Genomic DNA, 18,466 nt, shown 5'->3' on the forward strand with positions numbered 1-18,466 from the left:
TCTCTTGTTGGGGAAATATCAGGATACTTTCCTATGAGATTCTTATGTGGGAAAGGTCATATGGAACTTAGATTGATTTAATGGGTGTCTTCTCTCTGTTGCATTTTTGAAACCATTCCAAAAGCTATCTCAACAGTAGCAAGCAAGAGTTGAAAATATTCCTAGAAAGAGTGGTGCCTGTTCTGATAGATGACAGAATAAAAACAGGGCAGGTTAATTGGGAGTGGGGATAAGGGTGATAAGGTTCACTGAGAGATGATTGTGTAACAAAGGAAAGCTATAGACTGCAGTGAAGCATATGCTCCTAATTGGAATAGAAGTTGGATCAGGTGACCTGTGGCTCTCTGTGCTCTATAGAGTGAGCCTTCAGATAGTAGGAAGAAAAAGGGTTAATTTATACTTGTTTCATAAGCAGAGTTCAACCGAAGAAATGTTATAGACTGCTTAAAAAATCCTTTTTATATGTTCTCAAGTTATGTGTATGAGGATTTCCAGTAAACATTTTGCAGGATTTTGTATGTTCTCCTACAAGCTCTAAAATATTATTGGATTTTAGTGTTAATGACCTAAATTGAAATATTATTATTATTGTTATTCTATTATTACTATTATCTTTTAGACTCTTTTACTCTTTTAGAATATAGGTTCTTAGAATGCCATATTTGTGAAATATAATAACATGTATATATTAACATTGTTTTATAAAGCTCTGTTACTGATAACATAGAATTGTGCTTTAATAAGTTAGAGCAGTGGTGTCAAACTCAAATAGAAATGAGGGCCACTAAACTATACATAGGGTTCATTGTGGGCCACATATTGACTTAGAAAATGACATATTAACATCTGTGTTCTATTGTATTTTTATTTCTTTTGTTAAGTATTTCCCAGTGACATTTCAGTTTGGTTTCTGCTGCTGGACTACTGACTGAGTGTTTGACACCTCTGAGTAAGAGAAAAGTAGAGATCTGGGAATGGTACTTTGGACTTTCATTAGACATTTTAATACTTTGGAGGTTCTTTTATATATGAATATACTATAAACCTAAAGCAAAAACTTTTTTAAAAAATTTAAAATTAAAAAAAATTAAAGTATTTTTTAAAAGTTAAGTTGCATTTAATCTTGCCATGTCTCACTTAAGTTCATAAGATGACCCAGAAAATTTTTGTGAAAAAATTCAGGCTTTGAATTCCTTAACTTATTGGGAAAGTGCTGTGGAATATGAGGTGAAAAACCCCTACAATAGCCACATCATGGTATCATTGGACTGTCATTGGAGTGTAGTCAGAGAACCTGTGATTGAATTCTGCTCATCTCACTAGCTAGACTTGGTAGCCATGATGAGTCTCCAACCCCTCTGAGCCCCCAGTTTTCATTTGCACAGTGTTGGGCTTGGAATAGTCAGACTTTGAGGCTCATTGCAATGCTATGATCCTGTGACCATTGGAAGCTGCTTACATTGCAAACGAATGGAATCAGAAGGGCAGCCCTTGTCTCATAAGAATTATACTGGCGAAAACTCTTTGTAAACCTCTCAAACCAGAAACTTGATTTAAATACTTCAAGCCATAGGTTTTCATACAAATTTTTTTGTTAAATCTTGTACAGATTTTTTCAGTCACTCTTTGAATCATAAAGATATTAGGAAGACAGTTATTTTTAAACAGTTAGAAATGAATAATGCCTGGTAGACTACTTTCTAGTTTCTGTTAAGTCTTGATTTTCCAAAGGTAAATTAGATTATTTTGTGGATCATCACTTTAATATTTTTCTGGGGTAAGTAATTCATTATGTCAACTTCAGAAGTTGGATGAGTGGGGGGCAGCTAGGTGGCGCAGTGGATAAAGCACTGGCCCTGGATTCAGAAGAACCTGAGTTGAAATCTGGCCTCAGACACTTGACACTTAGCTGTGTGACCCTGGGCAAGCCACTTAACCCTCATTGCCCCCCCCCCAAAAAAAAAGTTGGATGAGTGGGGGAAATGAGATGAGATTAAACTAAAAAAAATTTTTATTGTTGAATTAGTTGGTCTGCCATTTCTTCCAGTGACAGAAAAAGGGCTAAGCTTTTAAGGACTAATACACATTCCTATGAAGAGGAGTAATGAGATAATGAAAAATGGGTTAGAGTTTGGAGGTTGGTTTTTTTTTTTAAGCATTCTATTTTTTTTTCTTTTTTTTTTTCTCCTTTTTCCCCCTAAGAACACTAGGATTCTCATTCTGATATTGTCAGTAATTTCATTGAAGGATTTGTCTGGATGGAAACTGATGTGCTAATTATTAAAACTAGAAACTTTAAAACTCCTTTTCTAAAGTAAATTTTTATTGGTCTTTTGTTTTTTAATATTGTCATAGTTTTCTACAGTATCTCTTCTCTCATAGTGCCATCCCACATAACAAATAATATTTTTAAGGCAGAAAAGAGGAAAAAATCAACATAATCAATCAGTTAAATTTAAAAAGTCCAAAAAAGTGCAACATTTTATTTTGTGTGTGTATTTGTGTTTGTATTGGTTCTTTCCATTTATATTGTTGATGTTGTCATTATGTACATTGTTTTCTTATCTCTGTGTACTTAAAAAAAATTCTTTTTTTGTTTTGTTTTTGGTGGGTTAATGAGGGTTAAGTGACTTGCCCAGGGTCACATAGCTAGTAAGTGTCAAGCGTCTGAGGCCAGATTTGAACTCAGGTACTCCTGAATCCAGGGCCAGTGCTTTATCCACTGCGCCACCTACCTGCCCCCTTTCTGTGTACTTCTGAATCAGTTCAGTAGATCTTTCTATGCTTCTCTCCCGACCACATTTATCATTTCTTAGAACACAGTGGGAGAAAGGGAAGGGAATAAACATTTATATAGTGCTTACTATATTCTAGGCACTGTACTTAGAGCTATTTGCAAATATTACCTGATTTGATCATAACAATCTTACGAGGTAGATGCTATTATTATCCCTATTTTTCAGTTAAAGAAGTTAAGGCAAACAGATTTAGTAACTTGTTTAGGGTCAACTATTTAGCATCTGAGGCCAGATTTGAGCTTATCTTCCTAAATTCAGGCTCAGAACTCTATCTACTCTATCTACTAGCTGCCACAGTAATATTTCATGACCACATTTTGTTTATCCATTTCTCAATTAATTTGCATCAACTTTGTTTCCAGTTCTTTGCTACCACAAAAAAGTGATGGCTGCTATAAATATTTTTGGTGTATTGGTGACTTGCTTATCATTGGTTTCTTTGTGGTATAAGCACAGTAATGGAATCTCTGAGTCAAAGGACATGGACATTTTAATCATTTTATTTTGCATAATGCCAAATTGTTTTCCAAAATGGTTGTACCAATTCATAGCTCCACCAATAATATGGAAGTATGCTTATCTTCCCACAAACCCCTCCAACATTGACTGTTGCTATTCTTTGTCATCTTTGCCAGTTTGCATGCAGAGTGTGAGGTAAAACCTCCAGGTTGTTTTGATTTACATTTCTCTTATTATTCATTCTTTCTTGTGGTAGTTAATACTTGGCAGTTCTTTTGAGAATTTTTTTCATATCCTTTGACCACTTAATCTATCGGGGAATGGCTATTGATTTTAGTTATTTGTTACCAAACTCTTTTTGGAGAAATCTGATACAGAGATTTTTTTTTCATTTGGCTACTTCCCTTCTTATCCTGGGCACATTAATTTTGTGCAGAAGCTTGTCAGTTTCATGCAGTCAAAATAATCTATTTTATATTTTGTAATTGTCTTATTCCTTTTTTGGGTTATGGGTACCTATAACTGTGAGAAATATATGATCTGCTTCCCTTTAAATATTTTAAAATAGAATGATCTTTACTATTAAGGTCACATTTATTTAGATGTATTGTGGAATGTGGTGTAAGCTAGAACTGCATTCTAATTTGTTTTGGGGAAGATGGAGAATTAGGTATAGTAAAGTAGAAGTGATAACCAACATACATGTTTTTGTTTTGTTTTGTGGGGCGGTGAAGGTTAAATGACTTGCCCAGGGTCACACAGCTAGTAAGTAAGTGTCAAGTGTCTGAGGTCGAATTTGAACTCAGGTCATCCTGAATCCAGGGCTGCTGCTTTATCCACTGCACCACCTAGCTGCCCCCCATACATGTTTTTGAAATATGTATTTGAACTGGTGACAGATTACATAGACTAAAGACTTAAGAAATAAGGCCTGGAAGGATTCTTGGAGTTCTTTCACTAAGAAAGTTGTTAGGACCATAGAATCTGAGTAAGAAGGGACTTCAGAGGTTGTTATCTGGTCCAACTCTAATTTTACAGATGATGAAACAGGCCAGAGTGCTTAAGGGATTTGCTCAAAATAATACACCTGATAAGTGGCAGAGTATTCAAACCCAGGTTTTCTTACTTCAGATTCTGAGGGTTTGGGGCATCATTCTGTGAAAGTTGACAGAAGCTCTTAGAAGCAAGTCAATAGAGGGAGATGTTTTCTTCTGAACTTAATATACATTTAAATTTTATTGTCAGGTAAGGCATGCATATAAACATTTAGAAAATAGTCTGTTGAGTTCAGTTGATAAGAATATGCATAACTTCTCTTTAAGGCCATTTGGTTATTTTAATGATGGGTAGAGTTTATATTAAATAATAGGTGAAGAATTAAGTGGGACCAGGACAGTTCAGTTCATCTGGTTGCTTTGTAGAAGGTCTTGAAACAGGTGAATTGGTTTAGTATGACTAAGGCTCTCCATTTATTTATTAATTTTAACCAGGCTGTCTCCCTACCTTTGGCATGTATGATGTTTGTTTATTATTAGAAACATTCTGTTTTGTTTCTTTTTCTCTCCTTTACTCCAGACTAATGAAGTGATCCTTCTTGCCAAAGCAAGCTTCTTTTCACATGTCCTTTCTACACATACGTTTTCTTTTGGCTTCCTAACCTTCAGTCTTTATCAAGTGGTCCCTTTTCTGCGGTCTTATAAACACTCCCAAGTCTCTCCCATCCTGAAAAATCCCTTAATAGAGTCTGCCATCCCCTTATATTTCTTTCTCTTTCAGCCAAACTGCTTGAAAAATTTGTCTGTACTTGATTACCTTTGCTTCATCTCCACACTCACCTCTTAACAATTTGTAATCTATCCTCTAGTTACTTCACTTAACTGAACCCTGTCTCTGAAGTTATCAATGACATCTTAGTGCCCAAATCTAATGGCTTTTTCTCAGTCTCAATTCTTCTTGAGCTCTTTGCAGCATTTCATATTGTTGACTTGCCCTTTTCTTCTGAATACTTCTCGACTGGTTTTCTTAAGACTGCTCTTGGCTTTTTCCTCCTCCTATATAACTAATCCTATCTCCTTTGCTGATTTGTTATCCCCATCATATCACCTTGGAGTGTACCTCAAGACTTTGTTCTGTACTCTTTTTCTTCCTTTTCCATACTCTCTCACTTGGTGACCTCATCATAACTTAGATGAGTTTATCATCACTATTTTGATAATTCCCAGATCTTCATCTTTAATCCTAAACTCTTTCTAACTCCTGCTGCACGTCTTGAACTGCCTGCATTGGACATTTTAAACTCAATGTCCTGCGGACATTTCAAACTTAACATAATTGAAACAGAGCTTATTATCTTTGCTCCAAAACGGCCCTCCCCTAACCTTTTAAACTTTATTATTTCTGTCAGGTATTCTTCCTTATCCCTGTACTTTCCATTACATACCCAGTCTTGCTGATTCTGTCCTTACAGTAGCTTTAACATCCAATACCTTCTCTCTGCTCACACATGTACTGCCTTAGATACCTTAGTTCAGACCCCTCATCACCTTCTGCCTGGGTTATTGCAAAGGTCTTCTAATCTTGCTACTCTAGTCCATACTATACACTGCTTTCAAAGTAATTTTCTTTAAGCACAGATTTGATTATGTGACTTTCTTATTGAATAAATATCCAGTGGCTTCCTATTGCCTGGAGGATAAATATGAACTATTTGGCTTTTAAAGCCCTACAACAACTTGGCTCCAACCCATCCTTGCAGTTTCACTGGGCATTACTCCCATTTCCAGCCAAATTGGTTTTCTTTGTGTGTCATACATGACACCATCTTCCAACTCCATGCCTTTGTTTTGGCTGTCTCCTATGTCCAAGAAGGAATGCACTTCCTTAGCTCCATATCTCTCTCTCTCTCTCTCTCTCTCTCTCTCTCTCTTTTTAGCAACAAACATTTATTTTATTTTCCAGTTACATGAAAGGGTAGTTTTCAACATTCATTTTCATAAGATTTAGAGTTACAAATTTTTCTCCCTCCCTTTCCTCCCCCCTCCACAAGATCACAACCAGGTTATATATGTACAATCCACAGGTGTTCTTTTTATCAGTTCTTTCTATAGGGGTGCATAGTAAGCTTCCTCATTAGTTGCTTGGGATTGTCTTGGATGATTGTACTGCTGAGAGTAGTTAAGTCATTCACAATTGCTCATTGAACAATACTGCTGTCACTATGCACAATGTCCTCCCAGCTCTGCTCACTTCACTATACATTGATGTTCATTAGTCTTTCCAGGTTTTTTTGGGATCATCCTGTTTGTCATTTCCTGTAGCACAAGTCCATTCCACTACAATCATATAGCACAGCTTTTTCTACCATTCCTTAATTGATGGACATTCCCTTGATTCTCAATTCTTAGCTTCCACCAAGAGTTGCTATAAATATTTTTTGTACAATTTTCCCCCCTTTTCTCTTTTTTCATGATTACTTTAACTGTTTCCCTTCCATCCTATTCCCTTCCCCATGATATTTATTCTATTATCCATCTTTTTTCATCCTATCCCTCTTCAAAAGGGATTTGCTTCTGTCTGTCCCCTCCCCCACTCTGCCCTTCCTTCTTTTGCCCTCTCTCTTTATCCCCTTCCCTTCCTATTTTCCTGCAGGGTTAGAGAGATTGCTCCACCCAATTGAGTGTGTACATTATTCCCTCCTTGAGCCAATTCTAAGGAGATTGAGGTCTTTGAGCCAATTCTGATGAGTGTTAGGCTCATTTACTGCCCAGATTAAATAGATTACTCCACCCAGTTGGATGTGTCTCTTAGTCCCTCCTTGAGGCAGTTCTGATGAGTTTAAGATCTTTGAGCCTTTTCTGATGAGTGTAAAATTCATTTACTGCCCTGCTCCTCTCCCATCTCTTCCCCTACTCCATAAGCCTTTTCCTGTTTCTTTCATAAAGGATTTCACCTCTGCCCTTCCCCCTCCCCCCTCCCCCAGTGAATTCCCTTCACCCCTCAAATTAACCCTAAAGATGTCATCACCTAGCTAAGTGACACAGTGGACAAAGCATCACCCCTGGACCCAGGGGGATCCCAGCTAACACCCGGCCTCAGACACAAGACAGTCGTCCACTGTACAACTCCAGGTATGTCCCCCAGCTCCAATTTTTTATGGTTCTCTAGGGTCTTGTATTTGAAAGTCTAATTTGCCATTCAGTTCAGGTCTTTTCATCACGAATATCTGAAAATTTTCTTTTTCATTAAAGTCCAATTTTTTCCGCTGAAAGATTATGCTGAGTTTTGCTGGGTAGGTGATTCTTGGTTGTAATCCCATTTCCTTTGCCCTTTGGAATATCATATTCCATGTCCTCCGGTCCTTTAATGTAGAAGCTGCTAGATATTGTGCTGTTCTGACTGGGGCTCCACAGTACTTGAATTCTTTCTTTTTTGGCAGCTTGCAAGATTTTCTTCTTGACCTGAGAACTCTGGAATTTGGCTATAATATTCCTAGGAGTTTTCCTTTTGGGATCTCTTTCTGGAGGTGATCAGTGGATTCTTTCAATTTCTATTTTAGCAGCTTCTTCTAGAATTTCAGGGCAATTTTCCCTGAGAATATCTTGGAAGATGGTGTCTAAGCTCTTTCCTTGATCATGGTTTTCAGGTAGACCAATAATTTTCAAATTATCTCTCCTGGACCTATTTTCCAGGTCAGCAGTTTTTCCCAGAAGATATTTCACATTGCCCTCTATTTTTTTATTCATTTGGATTTGCTTTATTGTGCCTTAGTTTCTCATAGAGTCACTGAGTTCCATTTGTTCAATCCTCATTCTTAGGCAATTATTTTTATCAGAGAGCTTTTGTACCTCCTTTTCCATTTGGCCAGTTTGACTTTTCAAGCTGTTGACTTTTTTTTCATGTCTTTCCTGCATCACCCTCATTTCTCTTTCCATTTTTTCCTCTACCTCTCTAACTTTATCTTCAAAGTCCTTTTTGAACACCTCTATGGCCTGAGACCAATTCATATTTTTCTTGGAAGCTTTAGATATAGGGGCCCTGACATTGACATCTTCCTCTGAGGGTGCCCCTTGGTCTTCCTTGTTACTGAAGAAACTTTCTATGGTCCTCACCTTTCTCTGTCTGCTCATCTTGCCTTTCTTTTACTAGACTTTTAGCTCCTTAAAGTGGGGAACTGTTTCCAGGCTTCAGTATCCCAAGCTTCAGAAGTCCCAGGTGGTATGATTTAAGGAGGATCAGGTTCTTCACTTGCCTGGCCTGTTCCCTAGTCCTTAGATGACCCCAGACCAACTTGCCAATCAACCAGCTTTGTGTGTTGTTGTTAGCTCTGACGAGCCTGTGCCCCTCCCCGACCTGGGCCACTGCTACTTGAGCCTACCTCCTGGTTCTCAGCAGGGGGTGTAAAATCCAAGTTTTGCCTTAGCACCAGCATAGACCCCTGTAGTCTCCCCCCTGCCCAGGGCTCAGCCCACTCACCAGACTGTGAGCTTAGTTCCAGACAACACTGTCGCTTCAGCTGATTCAGAGGCTCTGGGGGTGTGCTTTTCTGGTGAGGCCTTCCTGGGACTTGATCTGTGTCAGGGTGACTTTGGGGTTGGGCTGGACTCCTGTATTAGCACAGCAGCTCCCTCCTTCTGACCTTCCAAGCTGTTCTTGGTTAGAAGATGATTTCAGCACATTCTTCTGTGAGTTTTGCTGCTCCAGGCATTTTCCTATGGCGTTATTTGGATGTTTTTTGGAGCGGTTGTGTCATGAGTTTGGGAGCTCACTGCCTTTCTTCCGCCATCTTGGCTCTGCCCTGGAAGTCCCAGCTCCATCTCTTGAGAGTTTCTTCCTTGAAGATGACTTGCCCATAGAATATAAATCCTAATTAACATTTAAGTAGGGGTTGTATCATTCTTTGTTTTTGTATCTTACTTGCCTAGCACAGGATCTGGCACATAACAAAATAGATGTTTTAATCTATACTTACTAATTGGTTCAAATCCTGAGTTTTCTTTAAGATTTGGCTCAAACTTCACCTACTACATGAAGACCTTCCTGATCTCTCCCAATACTTCCACTCCTCACTGGTGGTGGCTTCCTACCATAATTACTTGATTCTATTATGTATATATTTTTATATGATTATATTTCTGTAAATATATATTTTTTCCACTGGATATATTTTAAGTTCCTTTGAGGGCAAAAATAGCTTTGTATCCCTATTTCCTAGCATAATACCTGGAACATAGTAGGTACTTAATAAATACTTCTAGCTTTTTTTTTTATTAATACTTGCCATAATAGATAAATCCTGTAGAAAATATTAACAAATAATATCTTTAGTGACAATTTTTTTCCTCCATTCCTTTCTATTCCTCCACCCTCCCATTCCCAAAATCAAGTTCAGGCTACCAAGGTATTTCTTAAACTAGTTTTGTAACTTTAAAGCAAATGATCCTTTTTTTTTTTTGAGAATTAAATTTTATTTTATTTTAAATGTTTTTTTCCAATTACACGTAAAGATATTTTTTGAGTTCCAAAGTTTTCTCCCACCCTCCCATTCCTCCCACTTCCAGAGGTAAGTAAGCAATCTGATATAGATTGTAAATTACAATCATGCTAAACATATTTCCATGCAAATGATTCTTTCTGCTGATATTTTATATGTGCATATATATATATTTTAAAACTTGAGAATTGAGTTTATTTTTCAAAGTTGTAATTATACCATTTTACTTCTATAATATTAAGAAGAGTAATTTTTTTGGAGCATTATTTTTGTTTATGCAGCCAGTTTTAAATAGGTGTTTTAAAAACCTTTTATGATTCCTTTAATCCTTTTTTTAATCACCTAAATATAAAAATAGGTTAAAAAACCCAGCACAAGTTAGATATTTTAAAATTAACTTATCAATTATGTAGATTCTGGACCAATTTGTATTTCTCTCCATTTTTGTAGATATGCTTTTGCTCAGTAGCAACTTTTTCTGGGGATGGGCAGGAAAACCTCTGTGAAACAGCCTAGTCTGTTTTGCAATTTATATTCATATTCTGGTAACAAAAAAACATTTTTGTGGGAGCAGAGTGAAGATACTGGCTAAAATGAGGATTACTTCAATGTTTCCTTCTTCTTGACCTTCCTTCCTTCCTTCCTTCCTTCCTTCCTTCCTTCCTTCCTTCCTTCCTTCCTTCCTTCCTTCCTTCCTTCCTTCCTTCCTTCCTTCTTTCTTTCTTTCTTTCTTTCTTTCCTTCTTTCTTTCTTTCTTTCCTTCTTTTTTGGGATCACAGAAGCACAAATGATATACACCTCTCCCAAATTTTAATATGGTGAAAGTGAAATGGTTTTGTATCTAATTTATTGCTTCTGCTTGTAATAATTTTGTTTTGAGGAAGCCTCAAAATCAAGGCAGATTTTTTAACACTTATTTTGATACTTTTTTTACTTAAAAGCTCAATCTGTTCGTGGACTTTCATTATTTCTACTTGAAATTAAATTCGACACCATAGACATTTGATTCCTTGGTCACAGGGTTATACAAGAATTTCGCTCACAGTGATATTGACATATTTTTTACTTTATCAGCTCTCTTAAAGTATAGGCCTCTGTGACATTTGAAGGTACATTGTGACATCACAAATCCATCTTCAGGGAACCTAGCAACAGATTGGATGTAGTCTATTAGGTCTAAATCAAGTGCTGTGTTACAACATTGTGAGGTTTCTCCTAGTTATAAGTGTCATTATTAGGGTTTTTTAAATTGCAAAGCCAAGTAAGGCTGTAAATCGCATCATCTAATTTATCTCTTCAGATTAACTGTCTATAGTGGGGTTTTCAGTGGATGTGGTGGCATCAGCATAATCTATGTTTCAGGCATCACACACAGGAGGACTGCTCTTTAGGGGATCTAGAAAAAAAGGTAAACTACAAGTCCATTATGGGTTAAACAGATCACTTTATACATCTTTGGGGCAACATCTTTATTGTAAATAAAGACATATAAATTAGCAAAGTTTTTATTTGTGAATATAATTTATGTTTTATCTAAAAACCCTGCATTTAATATTCATTTTAATGTGACTATCTCGAGAGCTGTGAATATACATAAATGTATCATGCTATTCAATGCTAAAATTTTTTTACTTATAAAGATCTTTGGATGCACATTTGATATTTGAATCTCTTCCCCTTATATATACATATTCTTTGGATTCAGACATAATAATCAATTTTTATTAAGATATCACTTGCCTCAACTCCAAAGCATGAAATTCCAATTTAATTTTTCATTAATCAAAAGCTGCTTATTTTTTATTTTGATGATTTAGCTTTTTTCCCCCTTTTTTGGGGGGGCGGGGCAATGGGGGTTAAGTGACTTGCCCAGAGTCACACAAGCTAGTAAGTGTCAAGTGTCTGAGGCTGAATTTGAACTCAGGTCCTCCTGAATGCAGGGCCGGTGCTTTATCCACTGTGCCACCTAGCTGCCCTGATATTTTAGCTTTTAACATTATTCCAAATTCCTGAAATGGGACCATTTGAAAGGAGTATCATATTTACCTTTTTACATTTGAGTGGGAGCTTCAGAGAAAATTGTGTGAGAGGAAGCTCTTTCTTGGAGCAGAATCCCTGGTATTCATGCAGAAACAATCTTTTGAATTTCTTGGCAGTCATATTCTTTTTAAATAGCTTTTTGCTATCATTGTTCTTTTTAAGCAAAGAATCTTTTAAGAATGGCTTTCCCAGGGAGCTTCTTTGAGATAAAAATCTGCTTCCTACCCTGATCTTTCCTCTGAATTACAGTTCTATAACAGACCATCTTGGATTTTTTCACCTGGATGTTCCACTATCACTTAATCTCCAATGTTGAATTAATAATTCCTTCTTACTCCCCCCTCCTTTTTATTATTGCCAAGTTTTTTCAATGGAATCATTATTCAGTCTTGCTACCACCATTGAGTCTGCCTCATACCCTGGATTATTGCAGTAATCTCCTATTTGGCCTCTTTGCCCTCAGTCTTTTCAGTTTATAATTCATTTTATACACTAATAACAGATTGTTGTTGTTGGTCTGTTGTGTCCAGCTCTTCATGACCTTGTGGACCATAGCATGTTAATACTCCCTGTGGAGTTTTCTAGGCAAAGATAGTGGAGTGGTTTGCCATTTTCTTCTCCAGTGGATTAAGGCAAATGTGACTTGCCCAGGGTCAAACAGCTAGTAATCTGAGGCTAGATTTGAACCCAAGGCTTACTGACTCTAGGCACTGCACTTTATCCACTGAGCTACCTAAGTTGCCTCTGATAGCAGATTAGTCTTCTTAAATATTTATTTATTTTTTGAAAATCTCATCATTCCTTTGCATTTTAAATTGCACCATTCTACATGGTTCCCCAGTGCCTATAAGATTAAGGTATAAAACTTAAATTCTTTATTTAGCTTGACATTAAACATTTATCATAGTCTAGCCCAGATCTACACTGTCCTGTAACATTCTCTAAAACTAAGTCTCTGTTTAAATTGGGCTAATGTCCTCACATGTCCTATGAACATGCTGTGGTCATTCCCACATCAGTGCCCTAATTTCATTCTTACTTTGCTGTATAGACCTTTTCCTTTCCGCCAATTAGGACCCAAATCAAGGCCAAATTATGAAGCTTTTTTTTGACCATCCTAGCTCTCATTCATCCCTCTACTTTGAACTCCTTAATGTCTGGGCCACATAATTTTGCTTATAATGTATTCATCCAGGCAAACCAACTAAATTATAATCTTTTTTTTTTTTTTGGTGGGGCAGTGAAGGTTAAGTGACTTGCCCAGGGTCACACAGCTAGTAAGTGTCAAGTGTCTGAGGCCGGATTTGAACTCAGGTCATCCTGAATCCAGGGCCGGTGCTCTATCCACTGTGCCACCTAGCTGCCCCTATAATCTCTTTTTGATCAAGGAACATATCTCATGCTATACAACAGTCCAGCACAATTCTGAGCACAAGCTAGGGGGCTGGGTAAATATTTGTGGGACCACTTTTTGCAAAAAACCTATTATGAATACCTCATTATATTTTTGTTTTGTTTTGTTTTTACCAGATCTGTGATTTCATCTGTGTAGGGGGAGCTTTTGGTGAGAACCTTCTTCTTCCAATATAGATGAATACCTTGTCTGTAATTCAAGGCCTTAGAACAATGAAAGGGTCATTCAGTGGTGTTCATCAGAAGCAGAACTTGATCTCTGTCTTTCAGATTCTGAGATTTAGCTTCTGTCCACTATAAGATCCCACGTTTTAGCTTGAGTATGTGCAGTGTAAAGAAATGTTTTCATTTTTTATTTTTATCAAGTTGTATACTCTTGTCTCCTGATTGCTCTCTGGTCTCCATTACTGTCAGTGCAATATTTTATCACATACTGAATATTTTCACACATGTCCTTTTGTTTAGTTATAACAGCCCAGTGAGGTAGAAGGATGGGTCTGTTTTACTGTCCTCTTTGTACAGGTTCAGAGAGAGTCACCCAGCTCATGTTTGACAGCTGCAATTTGAATGTGCCCCTTTTCCTGACACTGTTCTGCTCCTTTATCAAGGCTGAGAGGGGTTGGAAATACTCCATGGCATAAGATCACAGAGTTTCCTTCAGGAGTGATTGTGGCTCTTTGCAACTTCACGGACACAGTGCCAGGCCTCTGGTTTTCTATGTCTTAATGACTGTAGGACTTGGTCACTGTTCTTCAAGAATTACATGTCAAGGAGGCGAATGCCAAGTTACTCAGTAGCAGGGCAAGGGAAGCACAGCTCACTGTTTTCTGGGTATGTCTGTTGCTAAGATGAGAGTCGCCTAGAAGTCAAAGGTTGTTTCTTAACCTTACCTTTTTATGGAGGGAATTTTTGTGATTAAGGGATTCAGTGATTTTAAATTGCCTTTAGCCATAATGTGCTTTAGCTGATAGAAATTTTTGTTGAAAGGACTTTGGCAGGTAGTGAAAGAGGAGGCAGTTTTTCTCCTCACCATGGTCTGATGGTGAGGATGGGAGGGAAGGAGGACCTTCCTGTTCCTTGGTTAAAGACTCTCTGCTAGGACGTGGGGTTTTTGGTATTACTTTCAGTGTATATTAACTTGTGATTTTAGTATGTAGATGTGGCAATACTGAGGCTGCAGAGTATTGTCCTATGATCACAAGTACATGAGAATGTCATTAACTTGAGATTTTAAGTAACATTTGTCAGAACAAAATGACTTCCCCAAATTAATTTTGGTTTTAGCTTCCTCACTCTTAAAATACGACAGGTAAAAGGTAAGGATAGTCACATGAGAGTTTAATCATGGTATTGATCTTTCCTAAAGGAGGTTTGCTTTCTCTAGTGGTGAGGTGGTTTAACTGCCTTAGAATCCTTTGCTGGAAACATTCTTAGCCCACCTAAGCATGGGAACTGAAAGTGAGGATCATGGATTTTTTTTAATATCTATAACATCAGAGAACAACTGTTCTAGGATAATAACAATCTCCTAATGGTAAATATAGCAGCTTGTTGTCATTCCTTGGTAGCTAAAAAAAAGAAGAAAATAAACTAGTCTTAGTGATGAATAGTGCCTATTTTTTGATCATTGTTACTGTTGTTTTTATTGTGCCATTTTTATAATACTGAATGATCATTTTTGCAGGTTTCTGTAGCTGGATCAGGCACCGGAAGAGGCTCTCCAGCTGTAACTCTAGTGCAATTGCCTTCAGGTCAAACTGTTCATGTCCAGGGGGTGATTCAGACACCACAGCCATCGGTTATCCAGTCACCACAAATACAAACTGTTCAGGTTAGCTTCTTTCTGGATGACATTGAACTTTCTTAGGCTTCAAGAAAAACATTGCCTAAGTTGTTATTTTCTTCTCTGGAGAGCTGTTCTGATTCAAATCTTTTTTTAGACATAACAGAAGTCTTCCTTGCTTTGGTAGTTTAGTGTACTGATTTAGGAATTGGGGTCTGGTCTTAGGACTTAATTTGCAAAATAATGTCAAACTAGTCAGCTAAATGGAACAGTGGCTAGAACTCTGGACTTGGGAGTCAGGAAGACCTGAGTTCAAATGCAGCCTCAGACACTTACTAGCTGTCTGTACCCTGGAGAAGTCACTTAACCTCTGCCTCAATTTCCCCATCTGTAAAAATGGGCATAATAACACCTACTTCGTAGGGTTGTTGTGAGGATCAAATGAAATAATATTAGTAAAGCACTTGCAAACCTTAAAGCATTATAAAAATGCTAGTTGTTATTAAATGAGTCAGCTAACTTTCTCACTCTAGGGAAAAAAATCAGACTTATAAAATTAATCAGTGGTCCATATTTTAGGAATCCCTCATAAAATACATTTACTAAATATATTGGGATGATGGTTTTTAGGAGTGTCATAATGTTACATGGAGACAATTGATTTTGAAATTAGCATTTATACTCTTCATAAAGTGATACCTCAGTTCATTTTGACACTATGTATTTTGAGTTTTTGCTCTCTTAAACACTTGGATTTCTTTATAATCTCATCATATATTCTAGTAAATATCTATTCAAGTAGATCTTAAATCATTGATAACTTCTTGTGGTTAAAATTTCACATTTTTTATGATATAAATTAATAAAGGATTAGGAAAGCATATTCAAATGTATTTGTGTGTTTAGTTTACTAATTTTCTTTTCATTCTTTGTGGGGATTAACTTTCTTTCTTCAAATACTGACATTGACTATAAGAAGGAAGCATGACTTGGCATATTTAGTCATTCACATCTATTCTTGAACACTTGGTTCCAGCAGTATAATGAATATTTAAAAAAAAATTTTTATATATTGGGGCAGCTAAGTGTCACAGTGTATAGAGCACCGGCCCTGGAGTCAGGCAGTCCTGAGTTCAAATCCGGTCTCAGCCACTTGACACTCACTAGCTGTGTGACCCTGGGCAAGTCACTTAACCCCAATTGCCTCAAACCCCCCCCCCCCCAAAAAAAATATATATATATGTATATGTTTACATTTATTTCCAAACATATCCTTCCCAAATCTATTCTCTCCATGTTAGTAGATGATTTATCTTGACTCCTAAATCTAGATTTTCATCAGGAAAAGATCTGTTATCTTTGTTAAATTCTTAACTTAATAGGTGTGTCATTCTTTGTTCCTAGTTTTTACATGACTGAAGTCGAAGGCAGGCATAATGCTCTGGATATACTGGGCATTTAGTCATATTGAGCAAATGAATGAATTTTTCTTGTATAAAGTTGAATGTATAGAGCTTTTTAAAGAAAATAGTTAGACTTGGGATTCATCAGAGTAAGGCAATTCCCACATGGGAGCTACTACCTCTACTGAGCTCTGCACCTTCTCTGTAACTTTGTCTTAGAGTGTTATGTAGGCCACTCAGAAGTTAATTGACTTGACTATGGTCACAAAACTATTATATAGCAGAGGTAGGCTCTGAAACCAGTTCTTCCAGAGTCCAAGGCCAGCCTTCATCTTGCTGTCATACTGCCTTAAAATTTTTGCTAACATCTAAGAAATTTTTCTGTTTGTATATGTGTCTGTGTATGTATATGTGTGTATTCAAAGTAAATTATTTTTATGCCTTTTGTTGTCTTTGTTTTTACATTATAGTCATTTTTGGAAATATTCCATCTTCCCTATTGAACCTTCTCTTATATCAAAAGAAAACAGTTAAGAGAAACATAGTGATTACATCTGCGAGTGTGTATAATATTTTGCGCTAGTTGTGTCCCACCTCTTTGCCAAGAGAAAGGGTGAAATTTTTCGTTATTTGCTCTTGAGGACTGTTACTGGTTTTTTAGTTGTTAAGAACTGGGCTTTGTTTTAGTGGGGGTTTTTCCCATTTAAGTTGTCACTTTTTTTTATCATTTCTACTCCTTTCACTCTGTATCAGTTTCTACAAACCTTCCTATATTTCCCTGAATTTTTCGTAGTTGTCTTTCCTTACTGCATAATGATATTTCATAACATTCATAAATGAATTTTTTTGGACAATTCCCCAATTTATGAGGACTTTTTTCCTAGTTCTTTACTGTAACAAAAATTGAAGGTGTGACTATTTTGATATAGTAGTATATATCATACTTTTATCTCTCTTTCACCTCCCTGAGATACATGGTGTCAAAGAACATGAACATTGTAATTATTTTTCTTACATAATGTCAATTTCATAATCCAAATGGCTTAACAAATAATAGCTCTACCAATAGCATATTTGTGTGCCTATTTTCAACATTAATTCTTTCCCCTTTTTTTGGTCATCTTTTCCAGTTTGCAAATTATGAAGGAAAATCTTAGAGTTTTAAATTGCACTTAAAAGGATTTGAAGTATGTTTTACATATGATTATTTATAGTGTACTTGTTCTTTTGATATGCCTGGATCACTTATCTATTGACAAATGGCTCTTGGTGTAATATTCATGTCAATTCCCTATGTTTCTTGGGTATTAGACTTATCAATTATATTAATTTTTTTCCCACTCAGCATTTTCTCTATTCTGTCTTCATTCTTATTTTTTGTAATTGAAATCTACCATGTCTTTAATTTTCATGTCTAGTTTCTGCCATACTATCTTCCAGTTTTCCCAGCAGTTTTTGTCAAATAGTGAATTCTTATCCCAGAAATTGGAATTTTTCGGTTTATCAAACTGTAGATTACTATAGTCATTTACTATTCTGTCTTCTGTGCCTAACCTATTCCACTGATCCACCACTCTATTTCTTAGCCAGTACCAAATAGTTTTGATGGATGTCTTTAATTAAAAAAAAATTTAATATTTTCTTTTCCTCCAGTTACATGTAAAAACAATTTTTAACATTCTTTTTTTTCCCCAAAGTTTTGAGTTCCAAATTCTATCTCTTTCTTCCTCTCCTCCCCCTTCCCTGAGAGGGTAAACAATCTAATGTAGGTTATAAATGTGCAATCATGTAAAACATTTCCATATTAGTTATTTTGTGTAAGAAGACAAGTATAAAAAAAAAAGAAAAATAGTGAAAAGCAATATGCTTCAGTCTGTATTGAGACAACATTAGTTCTTTCTTTTGAGGCAAATAATAAGCATTTTCCATCAAGTACTTTGGGATTTTCATGGATCATTAAATTGCTGAGAATTACCAAGTCATTCACAGTTTTTCATAATATTCTTCTCACTTCACTTTGTATCAATTCATACCATGTGTTTTATGATCATCTCTAGCTCTTCTTTGGTTAAAGATTGAA

General features: G+C 36.4%; 1 protein-coding gene across 10 annotated transcripts in view; it reads left to right on the top strand.

The window, feature by feature from the left end:
- The window catches only part of CREM (cAMP responsive element modulator), a 76,834-nt gene that overhangs the window by 23,746 nt on the left and 34,622 nt on the right, over positions 1–18,466 (top strand). For 7 of the 10 annotated variants that reach the window (XM_043966527.1, XM_043966531.1, XM_043966525.1 and 4 more), the window contains one exon: positions 14,885–15,031. The exons of 2 other annotated variants lie outside the window; for them this stretch is intronic. In XM_043966527.1, coding sequence (XP_043822462.1) covers positions 14,885–15,031 — 147 coding nt within the window. Of the gene's footprint in view, positions 1–14,884; positions 15,032–18,466 lie in introns of those variants that run through there. One more of the 10 variants, XM_043966538.1, reaches the window with a different exon arrangement.

Source organism: Dromiciops gliroides, chromosome 5 (genome assembly GCF_019393635.1).
Source record: "Dromiciops gliroides isolate mDroGli1 chromosome 5, mDroGli1.pri, whole genome shotgun sequence".
Lineage (NCBI taxonomy): Eukaryota > Metazoa > Chordata > Mammalia > Microbiotheria > Microbiotheriidae > Dromiciops > Dromiciops gliroides.